Raw genomic sequence first — 27,684 nt, 5'->3', positions numbered from 1 at the left:
GAAACCCAAGCCCGGCCGCCGAGTCATAAAAATCAACTGCCAAGAATGAACGAAAAATTTGAGCCTTTAAACTTTTCACTTAATGAATCTAAGCGGAGTGCGCGGAATGGTAGTGGACGTGATCGTCGTCGCCGTCATCAAACCTCCGCAGGTAGTAAGGTTGTGCAACATTTTTTCCCAGGAACTTCTGCCGGTGCCGTGGCTCCTTATTGAAGCATATCGAGAACTGGTGCCACAGCATTCCATGGGACATCCACCGAAAGCCAAGAGGAAAACCACTGAGAGGGCCAGGCAGAAAAGCAAAAAAACAAAGCAAAAACAAAAAACCAAAGCAAAAAACTACCAAAATGCAGGCTCACAAACACCGCGGACGTATCAAAGACCTAAGCAGCCAGCCATTGATCAGTGGTATTCGTTGTTGCACTGTCTGGTTAGAACTGCAAGTTTACCTGACCAAACCATTTAACGTGCCAGACACATTTTCGGCGAAATGTTTTTAACAGCCGAAAGTGCAGGGCCCCAGGATCGCCGTGGATCGAAACGGAAAGAAACGAATCGGCTTGGATTGGTATCGCATTGGTTCGAATCCGGACATGTGAAAGCTCAGAAATCTTTATAATCGGTATTAGTTGGGAATAATGCCCTACTGCTATTCCAAAACATAAGTTTTTTTGTAATAATATCTATCAAAAGCACATTGCATTACAAGGTTTATATTTATTACAATGTTATTTTTTTCTTTTATTTATGTAAGAAAAATTTTGAAAAAATTTTTTATAACATTTACTCTTCAAGGTTTATATTTTTTACAATTTTATATATGAATAGAAAAAATACAGAGAATATATATATATATATATATATATATATATATATATATATATATATATACATATTTATATATATATATATATATATATTGATCAAATTTTTAATAACTTAAATAAAATGTACTTAGGTGTCCAGAACTTTCTATTCATCAATGATAATTGACTGTTCCTTGACAAATAATCTTTTACACAAAGAAAGTTAATATGGAATAGTGGGTATATCTTAGCCGATAAACTTAAGTCCTGTCTTCCGAATTGATTGTTTTCCTTTTTGGTTGGTCGGCTTGTCGAAAGAATTCGCCAATGCGAGACTCTGCGTGATTAGAGAACCAAATTGTGCATTTCGCCGGGGTTTGGCTCCATTCTTGGCTCGATACTGGGCATTGCTACTTTGGTGTGAGTGAGATTTCGAATTGGTCTCCTCGTCTCACCCACAATCGCGACATCTTTCTCGTTTATTGAAAGCAGCAGGCAGGAGTACATGTCTGTTATCGCTGTTTGCGAAGATCGTTATGTGTGGTTTCCTAACCCCGCCATCGGGTACAGGGTATGGGGTATACCAAGTGATTTGGGACTGCTCATATATGGCGTGTGTTTGTGAAATACCGCCAAAGTGCAGTCCACAATCGCTTTCGGCGCTGTGTGACTCAATTTTTGGCGCGAAAAGTTGGCGTCTCTGGTTAGTGGGGCTGCTGTGGAGCAGGTTTAATGAGATACGAGAATCGCAGGGGAAAAGGAAACTCTGGAGTTTAGGCATTCGAATAGGTATGGCTCTTCCGTTTTCCTGTTCTCACTTTCACCGGAAGGAAATCCTGGCCAACTGACGGGACTTTTGGCAAACTTCTGGTGCTCTAGTCTTGGGTAATCCAACCTTGAGTTGTCCTAAGTAAATAAAGATACACCGCAGACATGACCACATCCTCAAGCCTCAGTTGAGAACTGTGTCGAACCGGAGATCTCGAATAGCCGTTAAGCAAAGTTCGATTGACCGCAAAAACCCCAGAGAGCAGAAGTAGAACCAAAGTGACATTTGCCTGTAATCCAATACGCTTGAAGAGGCTGCGAATGGTTTTTGGTCAGGTCTTAACTTACACAATCGTTAAATAAGACCGACCACTTGCAACGAAGAGGATTTCGAATCCTTCAAATCAGGAGTAAGTGGAGAGGCTGGGCGGAACGAGCAGGTTGCGAACTGCAGATTTGCCTTTGAAGTGTTTGCTTTAGCGGGAAACCCTCGAGATTTTCGGTGGGCGAGGCACCTGTGACTAACCGTTCTTATGCAATCCTGGTTTTCCCAATTTCGTGGAATCGAACCGCAAAGAGTCCATAGATTTTGCGGACCTCCGGTGACAGTTAAATGGGCGAGGAGATAGTACAAATGACATACGATACTCGGGGCAGGGAAAGTGATCGTTGGTTTTAAGGATGCGCCTATCGGCCGGACAAATCTAAGCGCAGTGCACTTGAATCCGTTGGACACTTGAGGCGAAAAGCAATTTTCTCATCATTGCCAATGCGTTGGGTCAATTAATGTGCTTAGAGATAGGACGGATCCTGGGCCAAAGGATCCTGGACAAATACGAGTATCCTGTTGTGCACTTCGCTTAGACGTTGACACTCCAAATAAAGTGCAACAACGGCAGAAAAGATTCGTTTTTTTTACGGCTAGTTAGAGATATCCCTTGTTGGACAGACAGTTTGACATTTTTGTGTTCCTGTCGCCGCCGTCCTGTGGTGTCCTGTTTTTGTAGTGTTGTTGTCCTGTTAGACAAACAGCAAGTGTTTGCCAGTGTGTGCGTTGAGCAGGATCTTGAGACGTGGGATCGTGGGGACACCACCAGCTATCAGCTGAGCCCGAGAAGTGCTGGGAAAATTTCTGTTCAATCAGCTGTTTGCTGGCAACACATAAACCCCTGGCCGTTAGAATTTTGTTGTTGGCGACAAGGTTATGGGAAAATTTGGTACGTAGTAGGGGTCTTGGCCGTTGGATTTTTTGGGATCTCGAATCTCGAATCTCGACTGACTTGTCCTGAAGTGTAGCTAAACCTGTTTGACTTTTGTTGTTACCACTGGCTTTGGTTTTTTCATAGCTGTGTGGGTAGCCCTAATGCTCTAACTTGTTGCTGCTTTGCTGGTTTTTAGCTGCCTTTGTCCTGATTTTTGGACTCAACAAAGGCTCAGCAAATCATCAAGTGCTGCCGTCCATGCTGATGATGATGATGATGGGAATCGAAGTCGGATTGCACCATCATTTTTCCAGCTGCACGAGCGTGGCGAGTGGGCGAAGAAATCGGGCAGGGATTGGGATTGGGATTCGAGGTCTTGGAATCAAGGATCGTACCTGCCGTGTGCTGATCTCACGCTCGCCAAACAATGCCAATGCCGAGTCAATGACAAAGTGCTCTGGGCTGGACAGGTTACAGGTTACTGGGTGTGTGGGGGTCTCTACCATATACTAGGACATTCCCATCACAAATAGACCCTAATAACGCTGTTTCCATTGCCATTGTCCTCTCCCCTCGAAGTGTTACAATTGCAGAATTATTGCCCTGGGAAGCGGCTCCACCTCCGTTTCGTAGGACCACCGAGCGGATTGCCAATCATTTGGGCCCCGTCAGTTAACCCACGCCTTGAACCATAAACTCTGACAGTCAACACACAAAAAAGAGGTCCCATAAAAACAAGACACCCGCTCAATGAGCGAAACGCTATGCAAACATTTAAATAAAAGGGGAACACTTGGAGTGGCTCAACAAATTCTTAATTTGTATACCCTGAAAAGAAGTTATAGTTAAGTCCGACTCAGTTTGTTTTAGGCGGTGAAAAATAATGTTTCTAGTATTTTAAGTTGGTTATTAATCCTAAGATTATATGAGAACTAGTTTTTACTTATTGAATATATTTAAATTAGTCTTTTTTAAAATGAATTACAAGAAAGTAATCGTAACATAAGCAATACTATCATATTAAGTTCTTTTTTTTAACTGGTCCTATTTATTGTCATTTTACAATATTACAAAAATTTGAAAAATAAAAAAAGGTTGGTTATCTAAAGCACTTGTATCTTTTGTTATGGTCTTTGTTAAATTTTGTTTTCAACCTTATTTGTTCTTAGTTTCCCATATAAGATCTTTAAAGCTTCGGTCTTTTAAGCTACCCTTTCTTAATTTCTTTTTCATTTCTATTCGCATTGAGCCAAAAGTGCATAAAAAATGAAATTTTGTCCGTTACAAAAATCTGCTGCTCGGCGACAGAGAAAGGGAGATTGAGAGAATCGGAGAAGAGGGAGAGGGAACGGGCGCGTGTTTGTGAGTGTGTGTTTATGTTTGATAAAATGCGATATGGGCACATTCCCCTTCCTTCCCACTTCCCACTGAAACTCCCCTCGCGAGAAAGAGTCTCCCTCGGAGAGAGACAGAGAGAGAGAGAGACAGAGAGAATGAGATAGGGAGAAAACGGAGAACGTGAGTCTCAACGCGCAACATTGAGCACTCTGCTCAGTGCCTCCGCATGTGTTCATGCCCCATCTCCAGAACTGGAGAATCGAATCCGAATCCGACTCGGAACGAGAATGAGACTCAGCCAACATAAACGGGAATAACGTATTTTTGCTGTCGGTGTGGCAAACACACACACTTAGACGGCGAGAAGGAGAGATAGAGATTGAGATATAACCCCCCTCTCCCAAACCCCATAGCCATAACTACAGAGAAAATTCTAGAAACTTTAATATATCGACAGGGGTTTTCAAAACAACCGACATCAAAATCTTTAGATAATTCCATGAAACCTTCAGTACGATACATTTGTCTTCGAAAATTTTTTTAATATTAAAAAAATATTAGTTTAGAAAGGTTTTACAAGCATTCTACTCCAAATATTTTGTTTTGTTATTATAAAAACAAGAAGGAAAGCAAACTTCGGCAAGCCGAAGTTCATATACCCTTGCAGCTATTGCATTAATTAAATACTTTTGAAAACATTTAAATTATGATTTACTTGAGTATGTGCTAAAAAAAAACATTGAAACTATGATTATTTGCAGCTCAATTATTAGATAGTTATTTTATATATTTTTATTATTTCTATGGGAGCTATATGCTATAGACGTCCGATTTTGATAAAATTTATACCATAATTCTGAAATAATTAAACATTGCTATATGTCGAAGAACTAAACAAAAAATTAAAAAACAGAAAAGTTATAATTTTTTTCATTTATTTTTCCGATTGTTCCTATGGGAGCTATATGCTATAGTCGTCCGATTTTGATGAAATTGAAACCGTAATTCTGAAATATTAAACCATTACTATATCTCGAAGAACTAAACAAAAAATTAAAAAACAGCAAAGTTATAATTTTTTTTCATTTATTTTTCCGATTGTTCCTATGGGAGCTATATGCTATAGTCGTCCGATTTTGATGAAATTTAAACCGTAAATCGGAAATATTTTACCATTACTATATGTCGAAGAACTAAACAAAAAATTAAAAAACAGCAAAGTTATAATTTTTTTTCATTTATTTTTCCGATTGTTCCTATGGGAGCTATATGCTATAGTCGTCCGATCCGGCTCGTTCCGACTTATATACTACCTGCAATAGAAAGACAACTTTTGGGAAAGTTTCATGCAGATAGCTTTAAAACTGAGAGACTAGTTTGCATATAAACGGACGGACAGACGGACAGACGGACAGACGGACATGGCTAGATCGACTCTCCTAGTGATGCTGATCAAGAATATATATACTTTATAGGGTCGGAAACGTCTCCTTCACTGCGTTGCAAACTTCTGACTGAAATTATAATACCCTCTGCAAGGGTATAATAAATATATTTGGAGCTCACAAATATGAAACTTTTTGATGTGGTAAAATACATCGACAGTTCACTTTTTTTGTGTGCACTCAACATAGAGTGTCAACTTTTCAGACTCGAAGTCAAGGCAATAAAACTGAAATAATTGAAAACCAGACAGAGCAAGATAGAGTTGGAGAAAATGGACTGGGCGGAGGGAGAGAAGGTCTGGCTCTCTATTTATGCCCAAAAATATCTGAAAGATTAGATGGCGGGCATTTGAGAACCCCTTTTCATGCTTCAAAATTTGGCTCCACTGCTGGCAGCCAGCCTCAATTTTTTTTTGGGGGGGCACAAGACGACGAAAGCAAGACACTTATGATTAATGTTCTGGCAAAATTGAAAATATATTTTTAACCCCACATGAACAACAACGGCGAACGGAAATGAGAAAGTCTTGGCTTGGTTTGGTTTGGTTTTGGTTTATGTTCTGCCAAAAAGAGTTGGGGTGGATCGGCTAAGCGTCGGGGTTTTTGGGGTATAGTATGCTTAACATACGGGGCAGATCACGATCACCATAAGTGAGATTAGGCGGGGGAGTGTATGTTCGTTCCAACCATTTCCATAAAGAGGAAGTTGGAGTTTATTGTAGATGAAATTCTCGGAAAGCGTCAATTGAATGGAAGGATGTAGTTTAAAAGGGTTCTATCAGATGGAGCTAAGCGGAATAAACACCAAATCAGATGGAGTTGGAAGCTGTGGATAAGTAAGATTTAGTTTTCGCAATAACTTAGTGATTAATTACACATTACATTTCTTAAGTCTTGTATATTTAGTATACAAACGTTGCACAGCAGTAAAATCACTTCGCCCATGAAAGTATGCAACAATTTTTGCACACTTTTTATAAATCACTGTTCATAAATGAAAGTAAAATATTTTTCTCAATTTTTATTCAAAATACATTATTTTTTTAAATTTTAAATATTTAGTAATAATAATAATTAACATTAAGCAATCCCTTATTATAGTTTATATAAAACGGAGAATATTTTTGATTTTATATTTATTTAAGTCAATTATTTGCCCATTGTGTTTAGGTTTACATTGTTCACCCACTTGATGTATCCCATGCTTCCATGAAGTTAATTAAAAATGCATGAGCAATTATCAATTCTACGAATCATTTCATGGCATTCGCATCTCGGACTGACCCATAAATCTCCCAACCTTCAAATCGAGTTCAATGCACGTGCGAATCCTAAATGTTTAAGAATGTTTAGAAAGGAACCCAAAATCCACCGGCAATACGAGAGCAAATTGCGCAGTCGGACGAGTGGACAACAAGATAAATGACCTGCTGACCCAGCCCATAAACGATGCTGTCACTGGGAAGATAGTTCCCAAAGTCAGCGAAAAGAATGGGTCGGGGCCCAAGTAATAATAGTAATAAAATAGACAGCAAACTGCGACAGACAGAAGAAAGAGTACTGTAGAATAAACACGCCAGGATATCAAGTGTACACGTCTCAGCTCGACTCTTTTCGGTTTGGATCGCATCGCATCGCATCGGATCGGATCGGATCGGATAGTGAAGAGCATGAGTTATGTTCGGACTGCGAAAGATCTCCAGTTTCTGGTTTCTGCACTTGCAACTGCAGTCGAAATTGCAGGCATTGTGCCCACATAGATGGCCCGAAAGAGAGTATCGTGGGAATGGGCATTGTGACAAAAATAAAAAAGGAAAAATTGTCTGTGGGCTTCAAGTGTCGCCAATGCCCGGGTCCGTTCGTTCGTGTTTTTTAGACAAATGTGTCCAATTTTTTTTTGTTGTAGTCGGTTGTTCTCCGATTTTCTTCCCACTGGCCACAAAGAAAGTGTAGTACGCGTTTACCATGCGACCGGGATGCCCGATCTCAAGTGGTCAACGCTGGGAAAGACAATCACAGACAGTCTAATTTGTGCGCGGGCCACTTGAGTCTGGGAAAGGAAAGGCAAGGAATGGAATGGAAAGGAAAGGTTGGGCGTGCACCTCTCCCTGGACAAAAGTGAAGGAGTATTCCGAAATGTCCTGGACCGAAGGCAGATGCATTTGGCGTGCGTGGGAGTCAATTTTGTTAGGTCCAACGTGGGCACGATGACGCAAGGGACAATATATTCCTTTAAAGCACTTTCTCACGACCCAAAGTAAGGTGTCAATTTTAGAGGAAGCAGAAAAAGAAGATTCTTCATAGCGAGGAGAAAGAAAAAACCTAAACAATGCTGTTATTTTATTAAATATTTATTATTCAATAAACGTACCACATGGAAGAAGGTTTTTAAATGATTTTTATACATAATGTCTTTTATTTGTATTTACATATGGTCTTTAGACTTCATAACATTAAAACATTTATTATACATTGCTGACAATTTTAAAAGCCAACTCATATAATATATGTGGCTTAAGTTTGCTTTGGTTATTTCATATAGTAAACACTAGAAAAAGAATATCTTAATAATTTTTACTGAGGATTATAAATCCACATGTTACTGCCCTGAACTATAACCTGTTGGTCAGAAATTAAGTATTATTTATGATTCCTAGCGACATTTTATGGCCATTAACACCGACTCTTCCGGTCGAAAAGGTCGCAACGTATCGTAAATCAATGAAATCCCGATCAAATAACTGCGATATATACTTAGCACAATGGTTCAGATACGAAGCAGATTGCATGAATGAAACGCGGCGAAGGAAGGAATCTCGATTTGGACACGGATGTGGCAACAATGTTGCTAAGTCTGTGCAAACATTTGAAAGTTTGCTGCTCGGCTATTTGCTGTGAGATAAGTGCCAGGCTGATCGATAAGCGTGGCATGGAGGAGCTCTGGACTCGGTCTTTTGAGAGCCGGGTCGATAGGGCATCTCGCTGATAAAAAGTAAGGGTATCAGCCCGAGGGCAGCAACAAAATCAGAAGAGAGAGTGTGATTCCTGATGTCCCAGGAAATCCGCGTTATTTCCTTCATTTTCGGGCTGGTGATAAAAACCTCTGCTGACTGCCAAGCCGTGTTTGTTCGATAAGTAAACATCAGATACGCAGATACGACACAGATGCAGCGCAGATACAGATATAGATACATTTGGTCGAAAGATACGAACTGGCCGACAGAAGTGTGCAAACATATTTGAACTTAGTTAAAAGCGCGTAAAAAGTCGATAAATGTCACTTATCTGTTTGTATAAATAATAATAAAAAGCCATCAGTGGTCAGGGGAGTGTGGTAGGATGACTTGCTAACAGAGGGCTGCACTGAGAATAATTTGTGTAACAAAAAAACATAATTGTATAATTATAATGGTCAATTTAATATCTATAAAGGTCTTTTTTATAGATTTTTGAAATGAAGCTGTAGTTTATCCCATTCTGATCCCATAAAATTATGCTTGAAATGATCAGCTTTTTTTTTTCTGTGTAAGTCCCAGAGGAAATGTGAGTCTGCGGGTTATGCAGAAACGGAAACTAAAGCGAGTGCACCAAATACAGTGAAACAAAAAAAAACAAATTAGCGCCAGCTGCACTCGAGTGACGTCACCAAAAAATCGTCAGAAAATACGCCCCCCGCTTTAACCCCCCACTGTCCGCTTAACCCGCATGTGTGCAGCACTGATAAACCGAGTTTTTATGAATGGAAGAAACGGATTTTTGATTGCTTTATAACTGCCGTTTCGTTATTTGCCGCCTCTTATCAATGGGACATAAAGCGAATACTGCGATGCCCCCGAATGGAGGCGCTTCTTTTGAAGGCCGACCTTGGGGGGACTGCCAAAAGATATATTCATATGACCAGATGATATACTCCCGAGACGAGAGTGTGCAAATAATGGGAAGCCACAACAACACATGTGTGTATCTGCAAATCATATTTTATCTCACTACGGAAATGACTGCGACGTGCTCACAGTGGAATTGCTCGTCTCCTCCAATTTCCCCGTTTCGTTCGTCAAACAATTCGCTACAATTCCAGTCGACAATTTATGCAGACTTATCACATACAGTGTACCATGCATATATGTATGTGCATACGTTTGTGCACATTTTATTTCATTTTATTTGATTTTCTGATTCTTTCAATATTTACTAAGCCTGGCGCGTGCTTTGGTTTCTGAATGAAACGAATTATGTGTTATATATATCTGAAAGTAAGCTTCAATTGACTTAATCATTAAGCTATTGAATACCCTTTTCAGCTCTCAATATTTTCTTCAACTGGTTTTTGCACCTTAATGTCATTGGACATAATTATAATATCTAATTTTTTAATTTTACCCGAAGCTAAGTTTAATATACATGTGTATTAACTTTTCTCTTTTCGTATTGCTCTTTTTGGAGGGCATCTAAATTTCTATATATAGTTTTTTTTATTTGATAACAGCATATTGTTTTGCTGACTTAACATATTTTTATACCCACATAAAGGAATTCATTGTCGATCATGTGTTTGCCTATAAATTCATTTTTATGTGAGAGTTGTTAGACATTTTATAATTTGAATTTTTTTTTTTTAAATGTTAAAATTTTATCCCATGCTTACACAAGTTATTTGGGGAAGAAACCTTGATCTCTGATAGAAAAACATTTTTTGAAAGCATTATATCTGTAGCATTTGCAAGGGTGTTTTAAAAGTCAATACCATAAAAGTTTAACCCTATATATTGCACCAAATCACACAGCTGCCCTGTGAATGTTGAGTATGTTTTGCGTATCGAAACAGTTATATAAAAAAAAGGTTAAGTACCCATGGAATATTCTTAGAAATAACCAAATGAATTTATAAATAAAAGTATAGGCGGCAACCGCATTCCGGCAAAGTCGGGTTTTATCGTTCTCGGGTCATCTCTGAATGGGATTTACTGGCCACTCCCTGCCATTGACCAGAATCATTTATTGAATGGCTGTTGCTCTATCTCTGAGATATATTCCTGGAACGCATTTAGGTGACACAGTGAGGGACGACGGAGTCGCGGCCTCTTCAAAAACCCTTCGAGCCCCCGCCTGGCTTTCTCAAGCACCGGAGGGTTTTCATTATACTCGACCATCGCGGACAAAGGTTAAGTGTGTTCGGTTGGATTCGAAACCTAGAAATTATGCCGGACAAAAGTGTTAAAATTGCGTAGAGAAATTGTTTGGAAAATATGAATTACAAGCCTCTCGAAGCGAGCCCAACTCCCCGAAGAGTTACCTGCCGCGCTCTGCACGGGCTTACCCTGTTATGCAAGGCATTGTAACAGGTTTCTCGACTCTGGTTATTGTTTTCGTTCATATTTTTTAAGTGCCTGCCGTAAAAAATCATCGTTCTGGTTCGCGAGATCCCTGAAGTAGGTGTTAAACAAACAGCAGCCAGATAGGAAGCTGTGCGGAAATCGACTTAAAGGGCAAAAAGTGTATCGGAAAAGGCGAGAGAATGGCATCCAAGGGGGTATTGGTGAAAGGAGAACTCGGACCAAGGAATCCTTTATGGGAAGTAACTTCTGTTTAATTTGAGAGGCGACTTGAAAGTACTACTCGAAGGTATCTTGTGGTTTTCTTAAGGTTTGGCCCTAAAATACTTGAATTTTAAACACTTCTGGTCATATTTCTAAGGGCTACTGCTGTTTTTCTTGGAGCGGTTTCATCTTGAGTACTTTGTGTGCTCAACCTTAGAAATATTTCCTTTGAGCACTCTCAAAATGATCATATTGCCAGTTATTATCTTATTTTTCACTAAGTACATACATTTATTTGGGACGATTTAAAAATCCGTTTACCCTTGAATGTGTTTTTTTGTTTTTAAAAAGATCCTAAAAACCTTTATCAAAGTGTGTTAATTGTTAAAAGTCCTTTTCTTTTTAAAAAGTTCACCTACAAACTGCCTTAAAAATGAAACAAATGAAACTCTTGTTACAATTACTAGATTTATTTGTCCCGCCTTAAAAAACATATGATATTACATACCTTGAATAAGACATGTTTTTACTATTCCCTTAATTGTGCGAATGCCCATTCATTTGCCTCAGAACAAAGGCCATTTAAAAACCCATTTCATACAATTAATAACAATAAAATTACACTAAAATTGCAACAACACCGCACACCCCCAACAAGGCGCAACACAAAGGACACAATGTCCTTTGTCGCAGGATCTGATCCACTTGCCAATGAGGCTATCGCTATTCAAAGTAACTCGTAACTCTGTTCGCTTCATTCAGTAAACTCACTATATGGTCGGCTATATGACAATGGGCGTGGCTCTGCACACTCGACTTCGAAATCCACAGATCCACAGGAACATTGCACGTGCGTGAGTGCAACAATTGTCCGGCGGCCTGCAATTGTGTCATGTCCTGATCTCCTGTTTGTCCTGCACTGTCCACCCATAGTGTGTATTTTTTTTTTCCATTTAAAATCAGCGATGTGAAAATTTCCCAAACGTGATTTTTATTTAGTTTTTCCTTAAAGAGTCGGTCATTGTTTGCGCAGTTCATTAGTTGCCAGGATTCGAGTTCATTTCGGTGGACACGTACATGTCGAAAAAATGCCGCCAAAATGGAAAGACGATTTTTCCTGCCAAGCTTTGCCGTCTCAGCTGCGGTCGAGTGTCTTTTTAGTTTTGTTTTTTTCCTTCCGAAGTTTGGTGTTCCGAACATTAAACTAATTTATCACCAATATATGCCAAGATCCTCTGGGCACAGGATGGGCTGGGAAAGGACACCCCTTTCGGTGGGAATCGCTCGTGTGTTGGGCTTTTGTGTCTACTTACCATAATGAAAACATTTTCAAATATTTTATGCAAAGTCCTGACATGACCTTTGCCGAACCTCAACTGCCGCGTCCCCCGTTGCGTTTGGTGTCCTGTACTGCGTCCTGCGTCCTGTGTCCCAAATGGGAACTGCAACCGAATAGATCCCATGCCATCCCTTACCGGTTCGTAATTTGCGATCTGAACTAGTTTTCGGGATGGCCCTGTCATTATGTAGATTTTCCAGGCTGTGCCAGTACTGCGAGTTTGCCCCAAAAAAAAAAAGGAAGGAGCAGGGGAAATGAGTACTTAGTGGAATGTTGTTGCTGTTAGTCGGGATGTTCGTTGCTCGGGTTTACGGGGGTCATCCTCAAGCCTGGGATTTGTTCTCACAGGATATATAGCGTATATGTGTGTGCTAGACCATAAACCTTGAAAGCACAAAGGGAACCAGATAACGATCCGGCCCAGAAATGTATCCACCGGCAAATGGGAAAAGGTAAACACAAAGCCGCAATTTGGCTGGTGAAAATCGAGGTCGATCCATTTGCAGGACCATATACCATATACCATATACCATCCAAGTCCGCCTTCGCCGCGATGACTGACTGCGGGGTTTGACTGTCTAAGCCGCAGGTACAGAGTGATTAACCGCCGAGCTATTGCCACCGCAATTAGGATCGGGATGCCCGAGATCCCAATAAAAGCCAAATTGAATCGGGAATCGGGGAACGGGAACTAGTGCAGCAGGACCTGTAAGGATGCAGCTGATAATGGCAAGGAATTGCGTCGTCACAGGTTCACAGAGATGGACAAAACTAGGGGTGCAAAAGGTTGAACAATTTTTTAACATCAAACGAATAAAGGTAGGTCGCCCATCTCACACGCACACTCATATTTACTTTGGAAAAGGGAGCTCCTGATTTGTTGCAAGATTTCTCCGTAAATGGCATAAAAAACCGCTCGAGAAACAAGGCGACAAGCCGTGGGATCGCTGCGGCTCGTTGTGGATCGTTGTTAAGATTGTTAATGGCACCCGACCAGTTCACGTCCACGTTCACAATGTTGGACAATTAACACGGCCAACAACAAGAAGAGTCGGCTTTTTGGAGGCACATCCTTGGGAATGTCGGGCAAAACAGAGGCTAAAAAGAAATCAAGGCCCACTTTTTTTTTCTCTTTTATCGCATTCCCTTGTCTCTTATGAATTGTTCATATTTTGTGGATCATTCAATGAGGATAATGCCGCCATCAGCTGATCCAGGGGATTAATTATGTTGACAGGTTGCTGCAATTGGAGTGCCTCCAGTCTGTAAGGGTCCAAGTGTGATCGAAAAGGGGAATTAACTTTATAATATTTTCTCATTTCGTTCGAACAAGTCCATTGATATGTTCTAGGAATCAGGTGCACATCCTTTGGGGTTTCCTTTAAAATGGATTGAGAGTCAAATGGTTATGATAGATACAATTTAGTGTTCAATTTTCGTTTGATAAAAAAATGCTCTGTATTTGCGATTTTAAAAGTAGAGTGACCATTCCTATTTTTTTTCTCCATAAATTTGATCCACATACTCCTTGATAGAAGGACGCTTAATCCTCTCATCGGGTAGAATATCGATATAGCACTTGCTCCTCCGATATGCCTCCACATTTGTATAGCAGTGATGCACGTAATTCTGACCCAAAGTGGACAAAATAACGGACCTTAGATCGGGTTTCACGGGTTCTGGGATGACTTTTTTGGGCAGGGGAACCAGGGGAGGTTTGAGAGGAGAAGGAAGTCCTGGTGGAACACGAGTAGGTCCTGGAGGATCACAATGGGTTCCGGCACTCTTCGGAGCACTCGATTTGGGAGATTTTGACGACGAAGTCCGTGCAGCAAGGAGAGTCTGTGCCGTCTGTGGAAGACCCTTTCCCATTACCCTCTGCTCGTCCAGGCTCAGATTCAACCTAGACAACTTGAAACTCCAGCGGGAGATGCCATCTTTTGTGGTCACTGCATATACAAAGTTCCTGTCTGATTTGCTGGGAGTCACTTGATTCTTTGCCTTGGACTCTACTTGTTTCTGAATTCGTTTCGACCTGCGAAGTGGCTTGGAAGTCCTATTCAGCTCCAGTTGGATACTTCTTTTGGGATCCTCTATCTTTTGCTGTCTAACAGTTGACTTAATCGGCGACTTTGGTTCGGGTTTCTTAGAGATTTCCCGTTTATTATCAAATAATCCAAAGGGCTGTTTGACTGATTTATTTTTATATCTTTCAGTGGCCTTGCGGCAGCTCAATTGGTGTCCCTTAATCACGTGCGAATTGGATTTGATGGCCTGTTCCATGCCGGCAGTGCGTTTAAAGAGGACCATGGCATAGTTTAAGTTATCCGTGCCATTCCTTACGCACACTCGCTCCAGATCCCCGAAGTTGCAGAAGTAGTTGAATACATCGCGATGAGTTATGGCTTGATTCAAATCGGGCACGTACATCCGCCGATCGTTCTCCGCCTCCGGAGGCAATTGTTTGGGAGGCTGGATGACCACTGTAGCGGGCTGGTACGGTAAGGCCTCCGCCTGCGACTGCAAGCGAGCTGGTATGGAAATTGAATTTAAACTAAACATATAATTTTCAGCAAGAAATTCGCCTCTAACCTGTCTTCATGTTATAGGCACTGGCCATTTCTTTGGGCATGGAAAAGTCCTTCATATAATCAGCTTTCCTGGGTTTCTTTGGCTTTGGACCTTCGGCCTTCGATATATTATCAATTCCCGGATAACCAGGTAAGTCCGCAGACACATTTGACACCACCAGAGATTCCAGCGAAGCCAGGGAGCTCCAATTCGAGTTCTCCATGCTTACAAGTTGTTTAAAAACTTTAGGCTTTTATATTTTAAACTCTCAACTTCACATTGAGATTTAGTTCATAGGCAACTTTGGTTTAATACTAATATGGAAACATTATTGCCAACTAGTAAAAAAGAAGTTACACAAATACTATTGTAATAATTCACCCCAATTAATTACCTTTATGTTTTTTATGCTTTCCTTTAGGGTTTCTCTTATTTCTTAAGGATCTGAAATTCAGATCTTTTCCTCTGCACATATTTTTTTTATTTTAATCGTATGAATGGGTGTTTTCACTATCAATTATATTTTCGCAGGCAGTCAAACCTTTTTTCGTTGAAAAAATGGCAAATTCCGTGTCATTAATTCCCCTAATTTCCCTGATTTTTACCCAGAATCTTGGCTTTTCCTCAGGGGTTTTCCTTCTCAAACCTTTTGCATTGCATAAATATAAATTGCACTTTCAGTACGCAGAGGCCTGGGAAAGTTTCTCATCCTTTTGCAGTCGGAAATGATTTGGCAAACTGGGCACAAATATTTTCGTTGGAAATTTATTAAATATTTTATGAAACCATAGAGCCAAATTCGAAGCCCCATTCAAGGTCCCCAGAGTGTGTGTGCCGCAATGAATGAATATTCGTAACGGTCGGTCCTTAGATTTCAATTCACAAAACTGTTGCTACCAAATCGTGGCCAAATGAAAGGAGCCAGTAAACCGAAACAGTGAAACGGTGAAACAGTGCAACGGCCACGGCCAAAAGCAAAAACTCAGCTGGAATGCGATGGCAGTTTGAATGTCGCCTCAGGTGACAAATTGCAAGGCTTGCGGCACAGGTTGCACAGGCTCTAAAAAGGACTCAATGACGCGGCAGGTTTCGTCAAAAAAACAAAAAAAAAACAAGAAGAATATATGTGCCATTTCGCACCTCCATAAAAACGTGTCCCGAATGGGTTTCCCTGCCATTTGCCATCAATGAATCTGACGGCCTTCAGTTTTGGTTGCATAATGTTTGACTGCTGGGCGGAAAGTTGCACATGGCTTCTAATGTGCGATTTGCATTTGCAATCGGTCAAGGGTAAACAGGATGTGAGTGCTGGTGCTGTATGATTGTGTTTACCCAACGCGCAGCAATCAGGGCACATCCTTTTCACGATCTCAGATTTTCAGATTTTCACAGCATTTTGCCACCCAAGTTACGTAAGCCATAAACAAGTGACTGGTCGTAATAGACTTGTTGCCAAGGCCGACGAGATCGCCTCCTTCTCACGCCTCGATTGCATCCGGGACTCATTGGTTTCCAGCTAAAAACGCGGCAATCCCTCAGATACTCAGATACTTTATGCGGACGTGAACTTATTCATTCGTTCGTTCATTCATACACCCGCAAACAATAAGGACACAACTAGCAAATCTCTCTCGAGCACTTCAATGAACAATGAGGAGCCCAAGCAAATTTCTGTACGAGGACATTCGGTGTTCTCACGTTTATTCCACTGATTTCCTTCGTTTTTGGGTGTTTTTTTTCGGCTCCTTTTTTTAATGTTGGCTTAAACCTCAAGTGACCGAGGATTTGATGATGATTACGATGGGCTCACAGGGAGTTTGCAAAAAAGAAAAAAAAAAAAAGCAATAAGGAAAAAAGGAAAGCGGATACTCAGCCACTCATTCACCCGGGTGTCCTGGCTGGCATCCTCATCATCCGCCGATCATCCCGGATATAGTTCGATATTTTTTGCGAGTTCGCCGCTCCTTTCACAACGCAATTCCCTGGAATGCCCCAAGAACACATAATCAACAGATAATGCCGTTGATTATCTCGGGAATGTCTATTCATGGCTGGCGCTGTGTCCTTCGAGTCCTGCCGCCTCGAATTTCCCCGCGCCGTGTGCGGCCTGCCAAAAAGTGAGAATTTATGAGGTTTTCAGTTCTGAGTGGTGACTGGAAAGGAGGGGGAGTTCCCTAGAAAGCGAGTGGAGCTGTTCGGTAACTGTGGGAAAACTGCATTTTCCGGCCTGACTTTGGCGTTTCCAAGGAATTTTGGGCTACTATCACAGATGCGATGTTGTCGCCTGTCGCTCATTGTTTGCACAAAACACAATTTAATTTGATTACAAATCAGAGAAACGAGACAGACATTTGCATTTAAGACTTTTTCCCAGCCACCCTAGAGCCCGCATCCCTGCGATTTGGTCAAGACATACATTATGCAGTCGCTTGATAAGCACGAACGAAGTTTGTAGCTGTGTCATTGTCGCCTGATGAAGATGAATGATGTAATAATTCCGTCATAAAAATAACGCATACTCAGCATGTTCGTATAGGCTATGCAGGGTGGATTTACCATTTACAATTTACCATATAGCTTTAATACGAACCGGACCAAATTAAAGCTAAGAACGGAGCATGGAAATTCTCGGCCAGCTGCCAGCTCAACAAGTTCTGCATGCTGTGTAGTATGTGTGTATACGTTTTCATTTAGAACTGGTTTACTCCGCCTAACCCCATCATATCCATTTACATTTATCGCATTTCCCGAGCAGCTTTGATGTTTTCGATGTTTTTTAATGTTTCCAAAAAGTATATGTCGGATCCTCGTCTTCGGGGCAAGAGAAGAAAATCCAAAAATCCATTAGCATGCTCAGCCGGGCAAATCCATCATAAGCCATGCCTAAAAAAGTACCCAAATCTCCGTTCGCCTTGACCCTGCCTTCGAGTATCTCATGGATGCGAGTCGTGCATCCTTTTTTTCAGAGCTGGATAGCTGGATACTTGTTTTATGTCTTCGTTTCATTGGCTTGTTGCCCTCGCCTCACCTTTGGTTTCGTTTCGTTTTCTACAACTTAGTTTTCAACGTGGGCCAGTGTTCGATGGATTTTGTTTTGATTGCGCTGTCCGTTGGTTTCAAAACCCCATTCCCCTACTCCATGTTCCCTATCCCGAAGACCCCATCCTAAACGCCTTCCCAAACCCCATTCCCATTCCCATTCCCAATCCCTTTTCCGATTCCTCTTTCTCGTTTGTAAAGTCAAAGTGTCGAATTGTAAAGATCAGTCACCTTTCGGTGGATCGCCTAGGCCTCTTACATACATAAATGGATGTGTGCATATGTAAGGCATCCCATAGATACATAAACATTTACATTCCTGCCCCCTTTCGTCGCCTTTTTTGAATCACTGAGAAAAATATTAACAATAAATAAAATTTCTATAGCTTCAAAAAGAGGGGTATAGTTAAGAATAAAATGTTAAGATTTTAATCTTGGAGGAACTTATGTACAATTTACTTATAAGAAGGTTCGTTAGGATTGCTTAAGACTTATCATCAGTTCTTATAATCGTAGTTAATAAATTAATTTTCAAAGAAAAACGTGTTCAAATAAGAAAAGAACAATATCAGTGTTTTTTTCTTAAGTTTTCCTCGCAGTGCCATGGAGCCCACCTAAACCCCTTTATTATGGCAGGCATGTCGCCTTCTTCCTCTGCGATTTTACTGTGCAATCACGGCCCAGTTCACTCCCTACCTCCCCAAAACTCCATTCCACCAGATGTGGCACTGTAGCATATCCCAGATCGCTTCAGTTCGCAGCTCTATGGCTGCACGCTTATTTGTTTGTTTGTGGGCTTCAGCTCCAGCTCCAAACTGGTACTGGCGTCCGTTCCAGGGCGTTCACTGTACAAGGGTACAGTCCTCTCTCTCTCTCTGTGTGGTCTTGGTGTTTTTCCTGATTTTTCTCCAAAGGGCGCACGTCCAACTGGTTTGTCTAGTAACGCGTACGTACGTGCAACGCTCCCCACCGCTTTTAATGCTTCTGTTGGATTCTTAGAACGCTGTTGTTTTCCTTTCGGCTCTATCTGAACGCCGATCGGGCCCCCTTTCGGTTGGGCTAGGAGTTAAGTTTACATACCTTGCCGCAGCTCTGTTTGCCAAGACTTTTAAGGGCGACGGCATAGAAACTCTGGCGGAAACTCTGGAGGAAATCGTTTCTATAAGCCGATTTGCTGCAAGCGAAGACGGAAGGAAGTTGACCAAATGATGATGCGTGGAAAATATTAAACAGCAGTCGCGGCAAAGACCTCCATCAGTTGTAAGATGGGTATATTTGGGGAATCATGAATTTTAATGTAGTTAAGACATGAAAATTGTCGGGAAATCAGGTTCTAAAGACAGACAAATTGGCTTTCATTTGTGGAAAGGTTGGAAAAGGGTCACATAAATGACCATTAGGATCATTAGATGCATATTAAGTTTTTTTTTGAGAAGCAAAGGAATTTAATCAATAGTCCACAAATTGTGATTCCCCATTGCTATTGTACTCTGCTCGAATGTCCCACATTTTTATTGCCCCTCGTAAAATTTTTAATATCCAACAATCGTTTAGAAAACCCCAGTCACGCCCATTTGGAATGTGGAGTGTTTCGCCCACGCAGTCGATGCCAAATTGAGATGTTGCATTTTATGGCTAATTGATTTTAATCTCGACTGCCTCCTTGGTGGTCACAAAAGCACACAAATCCCTATACATTACACTTAAATGCAGGAAGAGCAGCAAAAAAAAAGAGGCCTAAAGGTAAATACAGATATATCACGATAAGAAGGACATTTTGCGCATCATCATCTTAATTTTGGAGAGCAGGTTCCGACGAGATCTCCATTCCGGAGCAAATAATTATGGCAAACTCAGATTAGTTGCGGATGAATGGCTGCAGAGATCTATGGCCAGTTATCAATGGCACCCACAGTGAGGTCCATACTGCCATATCTGAAGTTTCGGATCTCCCAGATGATAAACGCTTCAATGAACCGGACTGTCAACAATGAAATAGATGTGTAGGGAGAGCTCGAGAAAAGGATTTCATTTAGTTTTATTTATTTTCTTTGCCAGTCGTCAGTTGACTGACCCGAGTTTCAGCCCACTTGAGGTCCAGCCGAACCCAAGATAATATCTGCTACGAGTATAACTCCATCTCCTATCCTCGTTGCATGGATTTTTCTATTTTCTACTTTTCATTTTCCATTTTTCTGAATTCTGTTATCTGGGGTAGAGCAAAACGGCCGAAGACAAAGACATTTTTTGGCGCTCTTTTTCTTGGGTTGGACTTGGTAAAGAAACGAATTTTACTGTGAAAGGATTTTTGGGCAACCTTTTAAGAAAAGGATTTGCCGCACTGCTGTTCATTTTTCGTTGGCCGCAGGACCAAAGCCAATAACTCTTAACAGTGTGTGCGCATTTCGTAGTTGCTATCTGCGAACTCACATCGTGAGTTGGTCCGGCTTAAGGCTTATATTTCCATTTCTCATTTACCATTTCCAGAATTTGCATGTGTAGGCTGAAACAATATTCCACCCACATAGGAAACCGGGTATATTCATTAAGGAAAGCCAAACAAAACCAAACAAAAACCCGGCCAAGTTAGTTATTCTCTTGATGCTTTGCTAGCAATATTTTCAAGTTAAAGCAGGCTTATCCCAGAACCAAATCCATATCCTGCTGGCCAGGTTCTATTGTAAATTGATTAACTATCCACAAAAGCAACCTGTAGCTGTTCAGTTACAGTTCGGCTAAGAGCTCGAGTTAGATCTGCATGTCTGGGATGGATCTGGAACCCGAGACCATCGTGGCCACACATGCTGGACATGCTAGACATGATAGACCAATGGACCAATAGACCAATGGACCGATGTCCATTCAGTCGGAAGTAAATGTGCGAAATTGCTTTGTTCCCATATGAGATCATCTGGTTTTTGTTGTGCAAAACTCGAGCTGGCAGATGCCAACTAGTTTTCCATATGCGGCATACCTATATGGCGAATATCGATCCATTGAGCAATCTGTCGTCAAACAGTTGCCGCCCTAAGTCCTCGGACAGGTTCGGCTCATATGCAAATTATGTCCAAATTGTTCAACTTCCTGGAAGCCTGCACTCGGCCAATAGCTCTGCGTAAGTATTCCAGATCGGGTTATTGTTTTTTGCACAAGTGCGTCCATACCACCGGAAGTTTTTATGATTTTTTCCCGGGAACTTGGAACAGTAGCTGACTTGCGTAATGTTTTGCCATGCTGAAGATTTTATTGTTTTTTGATTTTCAGTTTTACTGTTTCGCAGCCTCGGGAGAGGCGGCAAAGATATATGGGGAAAATGCATAATAGGTTTTCACACTCTGCCGCTAAAATCTAAAGGACGATGGATTTTGACTTGAATGTAAATTACGTTGATTGTTTAAACAGAGTGTTAAGAGCTGGGAAACACTTTTGTCTATAGGGATTTTATTTTCTGAAGGTGTTCTTTAAACGAATTTCAACAACATTCCTGGGGAATTGATATATGGCTTCAGTTCGAAGATTAGATAAGAAGTATTTTGTTTTTTTAAGTATTATCATATATGTTTATATTTTTAAGACTAGATAAACATAGCATTTATATCTAAGGTTATAAATATCAACTTTTTAGATGTTAGCAAACAAACAAGTGTCCGTCCATTTGACCGTTTTGTGCACTTAACCACAGAATACAACTTCAAAGATCTAACCGAAACGTTGCAAAACTCAGATATCTATGCAATTTTGCCATATCATTGGGGCATGCTAATTGCCTTTGGCCAGAGTCCCAAAGAAATGAGTTGTAAATGAGCAGAAATAACTTTGCTTGACAGTCATAATGTCCTAGGCTCCTCGAACCGCAGGAGTGATGCTGTCACAATGCTTTGAGGTGGCTAATATTCCGCCAGGAGATCATTAATAAACCTTTTTGCCAGGAGCCACAAATGGCACATGAAACACACCGCCTTTCCAACATTCTAACAAGAAGGAAAGCAAACTTCGGCAAGCCGAAGTTCATATACCCTTGCAGCTATTGCATTAATTAAATACTTTTGAAAACATTTAAATTATGATTTACTTGAGTATGTGCTAAAAAAAAACATTGAAACTATGATTATTTGCAGCTCAATTATTAGATAGTTATTTTATATATTTTTATTATTTCTATGGGAGCTATATGCTATAGACGTCCGATTTTGATAAAATTTATACCATAATTCTGAAATAATTAAACATTGCTATATGTCGAAGAACTAAACAAAAAATTAAAAAACAGAAAAGTTATAATTTTTTTCATTTATTTTTCCGATTGTTCCTATGGGAGCTATATGCTATAGTCGTCCGATTTTGATGAAATTGAAACCGTAATTCTGAAATATTAAACCATTACTATATCTCGAAGAACTAAACAAAAAATTAAAAAACAGCAAAGTTATAATTTTTTTTCATTTATTTTTCCGATTGTTCCTATGGGAGCTATATGCTATAGTCGTCCGATTTTGATGAAATTTAAACCGTAAATCGGAAATATTTTACCATTACTATATGTCGAAGAACTAAACAAAAAATTAAAAAACAGCAAAGTTATAATTTTTTTTCATTTATTTTTCCGATTGTTCCTATGGGAGCTATATGCTATAGTCGTCCGATCCGGCTCGTTCCGACTTATATACTACCTGCAATAGAAAGACAACTTTTGGGAAAGTTTCATGCAGATAGCTTTAAAACTGAGAGACTAGTTTGCATATAAACGGACGGACAGACGGACAGACGGACAGACGGACAGACGGACATGGCTAGATCGACTCTCCTAGTGATGCTGATCAAGAATATATATACTTTATAGGGTCGGAAACGTCTCCTTCACTGCGTTGCAAACTTCTGACTGAAATTATAATACCCTCTGCAAGGGTATAATGATAATATCATCAAAGGATTTTTAAACCATAACGGTAACCAATCGATTCGCCATCATGTAGATATATACATATATACATAAAGCCTATCTTTAGGTGGAAATCAAACAGTAAGCACACGCCCACGTCTACGACCACAACTAACAAGCCGTGAAATTATTTTTTATTTTTCGGGTATATGTATCTAATGGGCGATGCATAAATCGGTTGGTTATGAAAAGGCAATTAAGTGAGGGCAATCAGGGAGTGGAGGAGGATCCTTCTCAAAGTTGGTTGAATGACCGCCGAGATGATCGTGAGAATCCCCGGGTAACCCTTCGATCAAATGAGTTCTGAAGAGGTTACACTCTAAAAATTAGATGATTGCGTTTTACAGTGTGTCATTAAAATCGGACTATTTGTCTGCGATCTCTTTGGAGTGTTTCAAACGTATCCATCAAGTCCATTTCATTTTGTTATGTCTCACATACACCGCCTGGCTCAGCAGTTTTTCCGTTAAGGAATCAAAACATATAATTTTCCCCCTCCTTGAGCAAGGGAGAACGAACCGACAACAGGTATTATATGGGCTGTGAGGGAGAGGTGTAGAACTAAGAATCTCGGGGCATAGAAGAAAATCCAATACATACAGGTAGGCCTATGCATATAGGACCCGAACCGAACAATAGAACCTGTTTGACGGAGGGGAAAGTCCAACTGGAATCGAGCACTCTCATATAAGAAGACCTGCTGAGATTTCCTGCCTGCAAGGAAATGTGAAAAACAAACCCAAGTGCAGAAGGATGGGCAAAGGAAAAATGATAAATGCCAAGCAAACAGGTTGAGGACAGGTAGGGGTAGGGTATTTGTATTTCATGGGCGTTTTGGAGGGGGCAGGCAGAATCAGAGGACTATCTCCCGGTAGCTCCGGGGCCCAAGATCGAAGCGAGGCCTGCACGTGGATGCCCAGGACCCATCCAGCTAGATGATGAAGCCTTTTCTTCGCCATGTGTGTACTGCGCACTTCCAAACGTCAAAGACCCAATAACGAGTTTTGTATTCAAAACCCATCGACGAGATTTCTTGTAGGAAGGGGATAGAAAACGAGTTGAGGATCTTGTGGTTTTTATGGGGGTTTGGCTTTTTCACAGATTACCAAATTATTTTCCATTCTTCGCCGTTGCGCAGGCGTTCCAATGTAAATGACCAAACAAAGGAGCCACGGGAATGTGTGATGTGGCCCCTCAGTTGGCCTGGGAAAATCTGGAAAAATCTGGAAAAAAGGCTGCTGGAGTCCGGCTCTGGGACCCCAAACATAAAAAACTGATTTTTATATGTGCTTGGCCTGTATACTTGGGCACAAAAAAAATGTATGTCATATATGCATTATTCATAATGTCCAGTTTTTTGGTAAGTTTTAAAATTTCTGACCACAGTATAAACAATGAAAATCGATATGAAAATAATGTTTCATATTTGTATTCAATATTTTCCCTTGAATAATGACTTTATGAAATTACTTGTTAAAGTCCAGAGGTGATTCGATATTACAATTTATAAACATAAGTGGTAAAGTAAAGTAAAATTAAAAAACCAATGTTTTATCTATGAACTTGTTTCTTCGTTTTGTTTTCTTAATTTTTTTACCTTTTTAAAATGTTAAGTAAATCATTTAAGACTCGGAAATGTATGTATTGATTTACTGGACCTTCGACAGCAGACATAAACATTAGAATTCAGATGGCCCGACATCTCGGGAATGTTTTTATTTCATTGTCATGTAAATAAAAGTTTCAAACACATGTGGACAATGTTGCAGGACAACGGCGGCATAAACAAAACCCGATCGTCAGGGTTTAGGACTCAATAAATTGCCGCTGATCCTGGCAAGTCGCGACTTTTGACCCAAAGGCGAAGACAATTCACTGGTCGCTGCTAATGAGCAGTCAGAGCCAGAGGTTACTTGAGATCTTATCAAAACAGAGGAACACAGACTCCGAAATCTGGCAGGATAACGGTAGCGGCGATCGGTTTTCATTAGATCCTTTTTGGCGCTGCCGCCCGTTTTGTTTACTGCTACGTGTTTATTAGGGGCATCCAAAATTAAAGAAAAAAAGAGAGAATTACGAGCGGGTCTTGAAACTCGAGTCGCCAGTTCGGAATCCTTGAAGTGGTCAGTCCTTCAAAACCCGGCCATATGTCGTCGACATCCTTGTCTCCGTTGAAATATGCATGTTTTCATCCTTCCAATCCGTTTTTTTTTTGGTTCCCCATCTCAGGCTCCTTTTCATGTGTTGTTGATTGAGCAATTTGTGTGCTCCTACATGGTGTGTATGGTGTATGGTGTGTAGTGCTCATTGATTTGGAAGCTGTCAGCGTGGTTGCTCCAATTTCATGGCCGATTTGCTCAAGTGCATTCTAATTAATGATCGAATCGGATTCGGTTTAAAAACTATTTGGCCATGAAATTTGAGGACATCTGGCATCTTCTTAATTATGGATCAAGGTTGCTGAAAGGGTTCGACTCTTGTGCTTAACTGTTTGCTTAACGGGTCGATTAGGATATTGCATTTCTGAAAATGTTTATGGTTTAAATGTTGGTGAAAATTTGTGGAAGAGCTTTTTTCCCTAAGAAAAGGTTAATTATAAATAAAACAGGTAACGTAATTTTAAATTTTATAAGAATTATGTAACAATAAACTATACTATAAAAAATATGCAATGGTAAAAATTTCAAATTTTAAGTTTAAACGATGAGCAAAACCTTTTAGCCCTCATACCTTTGTCATGAGTTTCCCCGAATCAAGCAATTTACGATCGCAAACATTATCTAATATCTGTGCGGCCACCCAACAATTGGCGCTGTCTTGAAAAGATCATTAGCAGGAATAAGATCGTAAAAATTCGTGACACGCGAAAATAAAGCAAGTGCCGCCCACCGAAAGTGCGGTCAAGAAAAAAACTGGACAGGCATGAAATTGCAACATGAGGGAGTCGCTGCCATTAGATGGACCAATGGATGGATGGATGGATGGACCTCCCGGGAAATCAAAATGTTCAATTGCACACAATTGCGGGCTCGAGTGGCGTGCAAAGGACAAAGGACGACAGAAGGATGACCGAGGCAACAAATTTATAGGGACACAAACACGGGCCGACTGTCGGCGTCTTAGAATCAAATGCACTGCGTCATCGGCGACCTCAGCAACCAAAATATATCATAAATGCACACAGGTTCTTGAGTTGCCTTTTTATTTTCTGAGGTTTTGCCGCCCTTTTATGATTTTTTTTATTCTGTGGGGATGTGCTGGTGGTCGAGGCGATTCCTAGAAGCCAGCAAATACAAAGAGACTGGGCGAAAATATTATGAGAAAAAACAGTGGGAGTAATTGAAGAAGTCCCTGCCACTTGTTAATGTTTCCCCAGTGCTATTTACACTTTTTTAATATTTTTTGTTGGTTAATATTTATTTACTTGCCTGATGGATTTGTTTGAGTTTTGAGGGATTTTCTGTGCGGTGTGAAGGAGTTTGCAAGCCGATTATGATTTGCCACCACACAAGTCGAGGTCGAGGCTTGGTAACGCGGGTTTTATGGAGGATTTCGGCGCAGGACTTTGACTAACGTGTCAAATTGACAGCAGGACACTTTTGCGTAGCCCGATCCTGGTGCAATTTCGCACGGTCTGGTTGGAATACCTGCGCCTAGCCCACGCGGCGATCGCTGCTGGGACTCCTCTGTCCAGAGATCCTTGCCCGATCCTGGATATCCAGGCGATCCAGACACTCGGCTCATTAAGCGTTTGCCTAGATGGCGCCTATCCTGCAGCGTCCGCTCAGTTTGGTGGCTTTGCAATTAACTGCATTGTTTCTCGGCCCGGGCACACGCGCGACACAACGAGTGCCCTTTTCGAAAGGACTCTGCTGCGACACTCGCTGCGTATTTCACATTTTTCACTCCTTTGCAGGGAAATCTAATCGCGTTCTGCTCCTTTTTCTTCTTCCCTCCACCCGCTGCTTAATTGCTGGGCTTAGAGGAGTCAGGACGCACAGGACATCTACTCCAACATATGGCTGAGATTCTGCAGATCAAACGCCCCCCATTTAGTTGCCAAAAATCGTTGGCCAAAACATGTGCTGGACAAAGTGCTCCTGTGGAAACGCCCTAGATCCATAAATATTTTATTGATTTTCCAACCCATCAGAGAAGAGATTGCCAGGCCAAGAATCGGGAATAGATATCATCTACCTGCTAAAAGAACCATGCACTTGAACTAATTGACAATTGAAAGGTGAGAGATTGCAGTTAGCTGATAGGACCAACGGATTTCTGCCCTTCTTTGTGCCTCGAATTTATTGCGTTTGTCGAGAGGTTCGTCCTTTGTTTTCGCCAGAGGTTTCCCACTGATCGCACCAAAACAAAGTGCCAGTTTCTTGCTCCGACATGGACTATTAATTTGATTTTTATGTGCACTTGCTCTGCCCTCGCCGCCTTGCTCGTTTTATGGCAGTTTAATATTTTTTGCGCCTCGTCTTTGTTCGTAGGAAGCCACACAGGGACCTCCAAAGATCTACAGTATATGGTATATATGCCCCTCGGAGCGACCTACTTATAGAGGGTTACACACATACTATATATATATCGGTATCGGTACAACGATCGATGGTGTAACTCGATCGCTTTTTGGCAACTTTTCTGTCCCGAGCACATGTTGCTACGTGCCTCCAAAGCTGGAATCCCCTCAAGTGTCC

General features: G+C 40.9%; 2 protein-coding genes across 2 annotated transcripts in view; both read right to left on the bottom strand.

The window, feature by feature from the left end:
- The window catches only part of LOC128257648 (aminopeptidase Ey-like), a 147,186-nt gene that overhangs the window by 42,412 nt on the left and 77,090 nt on the right, over positions 1-27,684 (bottom strand). The window lies entirely within an intron of this gene.
- On the bottom strand, positions 10,356-15,267 carry LOC128257759 (uncharacterized). The gene is made up of 5 exons (XM_052988952.1): positions 15,028-15,267; positions 13,291-14,966; positions 12,410-13,206; positions 11,868-12,347; positions 10,356-10,748 (listed from the first exon to the last, which is right to left on the bottom strand). Exons 1-2 carry the CDS (start codon positions 15,227-15,229, stop codon positions 13,927-13,929), a joined length of 1,242 nt encoding a protein of 413 aa, XP_052844912.1. The 5' UTR covers positions 15,230-15,267; the 3' UTR covers positions 10,356-10,748; positions 11,868-12,347; positions 12,410-13,206; positions 13,291-13,926.

This window comes from Drosophila gunungcola, chromosome 3R (genome assembly GCF_025200985.1).
Source record: "Drosophila gunungcola strain Sukarami chromosome 3R, Dgunungcola_SK_2, whole genome shotgun sequence".
NCBI lineage: Eukaryota > Metazoa > Arthropoda > Insecta > Diptera > Drosophilidae > Drosophila > Drosophila gunungcola.
This window is presented reverse-complemented; position numbering and strand designations above follow the sequence as displayed.